Source organism: Ipomoea triloba, chromosome 16 (genome assembly GCF_003576645.1).
Source record: "Ipomoea triloba cultivar NCNSP0323 chromosome 16, ASM357664v1".
NCBI classification, from domain to species: Eukaryota; Viridiplantae; Streptophyta; class Magnoliopsida; order Solanales; family Convolvulaceae; genus Ipomoea; species Ipomoea triloba.
The window spans coordinates 11,473,866-11,476,533 of NC_044931.1; the positions used below are offsets into that span (position 1 = coordinate 11,473,866).

Genomic DNA, 2,668 nt, shown 5'->3' on the forward strand with positions numbered 1-2,668 from the left:
TCGAATTATCTTTGCTGCTTCTTGCCTCGTCGTCCCTATGGAAGCAGCAAATGCATTTGCCAACCTCTCTCTTGCCGAACTAGGTGAGGAGGAGACTGTACAACAGTTAGATGGAATCTCCCTACGTCAGCCAGAGCCAGAAATCGTATACCTTGCAGTTGGCAGACTTGTCACAGCAAAACCGATTAGATTCCACTTCTTCAAGGATACAATGGCATCAATATGGCAACCTGTAATGGGGATGAATGTGATGGAGCTAAAGCCCAGGCTCTACCTTTTTCGGTTCTTTCACAAGAAGGAATTAGATCGTATTATTGACGATGGCCCATGGATGTATGAACAAAGTTTACTGCTGCTGAAGAAACTAGAGCCACATGAAGATCCTGAAGCAGTTACTTTGAGCCATGCTGATTTTTGGATTCAAATCCACGGCCTTCCGGTGGGATGCCGTTCGGAGGCAGTACTGCAAGCAATAGGACAGTTTGTAGGCGGACTGATAAAAATGGATGAAAAAAATTTCGACGGTTCGCTACGAGCTTTCTACAGAATTCGGGTGGCCCTAAACGTCTCAAAACCGTTGAAGAAAGGAATGCGGTTGAAGAAGGATGATGGGGAATGGTTCACTATTCTCTTCCAGTATGAGCGTCTACCTACATTCTGCTTCCTATGCGGAATGATAGGGCATGGCGAGAAGCAATGTGCGAAGTGGCTGGAGGAAGGAGAACAGCAAAAAGAAAAACCATTCAGTCCATCATTACGAGCAGGAACCCGGCGAAACATCCCTACGTCCGGTGAACAGTGGATCGCTCCGGATACCTATGCCGACAGGAAATTATGGAGGGCCTCGGGAAAAGAAACGGCAATGGACAATAGTGCGGAAAAAGTGGTGGTGGGGGACTCGAGGAGAGATACCATACTTAATCCCAGCAACTATGTTTCCCACAATACAATAAACAATACTTTTTTCAAGGAAAGTGGGAAACAGAATATAGGCACCCATATTTCAGGGGATGTAGAGATGGGCACGCCAGATACCACTAGCGCCTTGGAAGCCAGTACTGCAGGCGGTAAGGGGGGAAACAACAACGGTGGTAATCCACCACCTGGTTCAAACCAACCTACCCAACCTTTTTCATGCAACAATATTGAAAATAAAGAAGCACAAAAGAACAAAGGCAAAGAAAAAGTGCAGACCACATTGACGACTACTATAGTAACCCAGATGGTTGAAAATGCCAATGATGGTATACTGGATGTGGTTGATCAGAAACGGCAAAGGGTGGGCGAATATGGAAGTGGCAGTGGCATGGATACTATGGCTATGGACGTGGAAACCTTGGGGTCAAAAAACGGGGATGCGGCGGGACTTGCTATGCAAGCCCGCCCAGAATTATGAGTATTTTCTGCTGGAATTGCCGGGGGCTTGGCAACCCGAAGGCAATTCGTGTGTTGGCGGACAATGTCCGTGTGAAGAGGCCAAGGATTGTATTTTTAATGGAAACGTTTGTTGATAAAACTAAAATGGAGGCTATTCGTGTGCAGCTCGGCTTCCACAATTTATTTGTTGTTGAAGCTCAGGGCCATAGAGGAGGGTTAGCTTTGATGTGGGCGGACAGTATTGAAATAGAAGTAACAGGATACTCCAATAATCACGTTGATACCCATGTGAAACTTGATACAAACAGCCCACAATGGAGATTTACGGGGTATTATGGATTCCCGGAGCGCCATAGAAGAAAGGAAGCTTGGAATATGTTAAGGAATCTAGCTGGTTTGAGCACATTACCATGGGTCATCATGGGCGATTTTAATGATTTACTACATCACTCAGAAAAGAGAGGAAGAGTTCCACACCCACCATGGTTGATTAATGGTTTCAAGAATGCAGTAGACGATTGCGGACTCCAGGACTTACCATTTACTGGCCATCAGTTTACTTGGGAACGGTCACGGGGCACTAGATATATGGTCGAAGAAAAACTAGACAGAATCCTTATCACCGACTCATGGCTCAACTTATTTGAGGGAGCTAAGGCATGCTCAATTATAACTCCCTATAGTGATCATTTACCTCTTTTGTTGGTCCCCGTGGTAGTCACTGAACAATTCAAAAGGAGGAGGTTCTGCTTCGATAATGTATGGCTGAGAGAAGACAAATGTAGAGAAATAATTGCTAATAGCTGGGACAATACAATGGGATTGGATGTCCTTGATAGAATTGAAGTATGTAGTCATGAGTTATGGAAATGGGGCAGAAACTACAACAAAGAATTTCAGAGACGCATTGAGGTATGCAATCGACAATTAGAGGGCCTCCGGGCTAGGCGTGACAGGGAAGGGCTTAACCAGTATTCTCAGACTGAAAAGGAATTAATGTTCTTACTGGAGCAGCAACATACTTACTGGAGACAAAGGGCCAAAGAACATTGGTTTAAGGGGGGAGATAACAATACAAAATATTTCCATAACTCTGTGAAAAGTAGGAAACGGAGGAATAAGGTGGAGAGATTACAGTCTGAGAACGGAAATTGGGTGGACGATCCTGATGAGATGGGAAAGGTGATGACAGATTATTTTGATAATTTGTTTACATCCGAACAAGGAGATATGGAGGAGGTTATTGAGTGCATTAACACAAAAGTTAAACCTGAGGATAATATCAGACTTC

The 2,668-nt window shown here is 44.5% G+C and overlaps 1 protein-coding gene across 1 annotated transcript; it reads left to right on the top strand.

Moving 5' to 3' along the window:
* The first annotated feature begins 37 nt into the window (after positions 1–37).
* Positions 38–1,396, top strand: LOC116007952. The gene has a single exon (XM_031248613.1). The coding sequence runs from the start codon at positions 38–40 to the stop codon at positions 1,394–1,396; it is 1,359 nt and encodes a 452-aa protein (XP_031104473.1).
* The last annotated feature ends 1,272 nt before the right edge of the window (positions 1,397–2,668 follow it).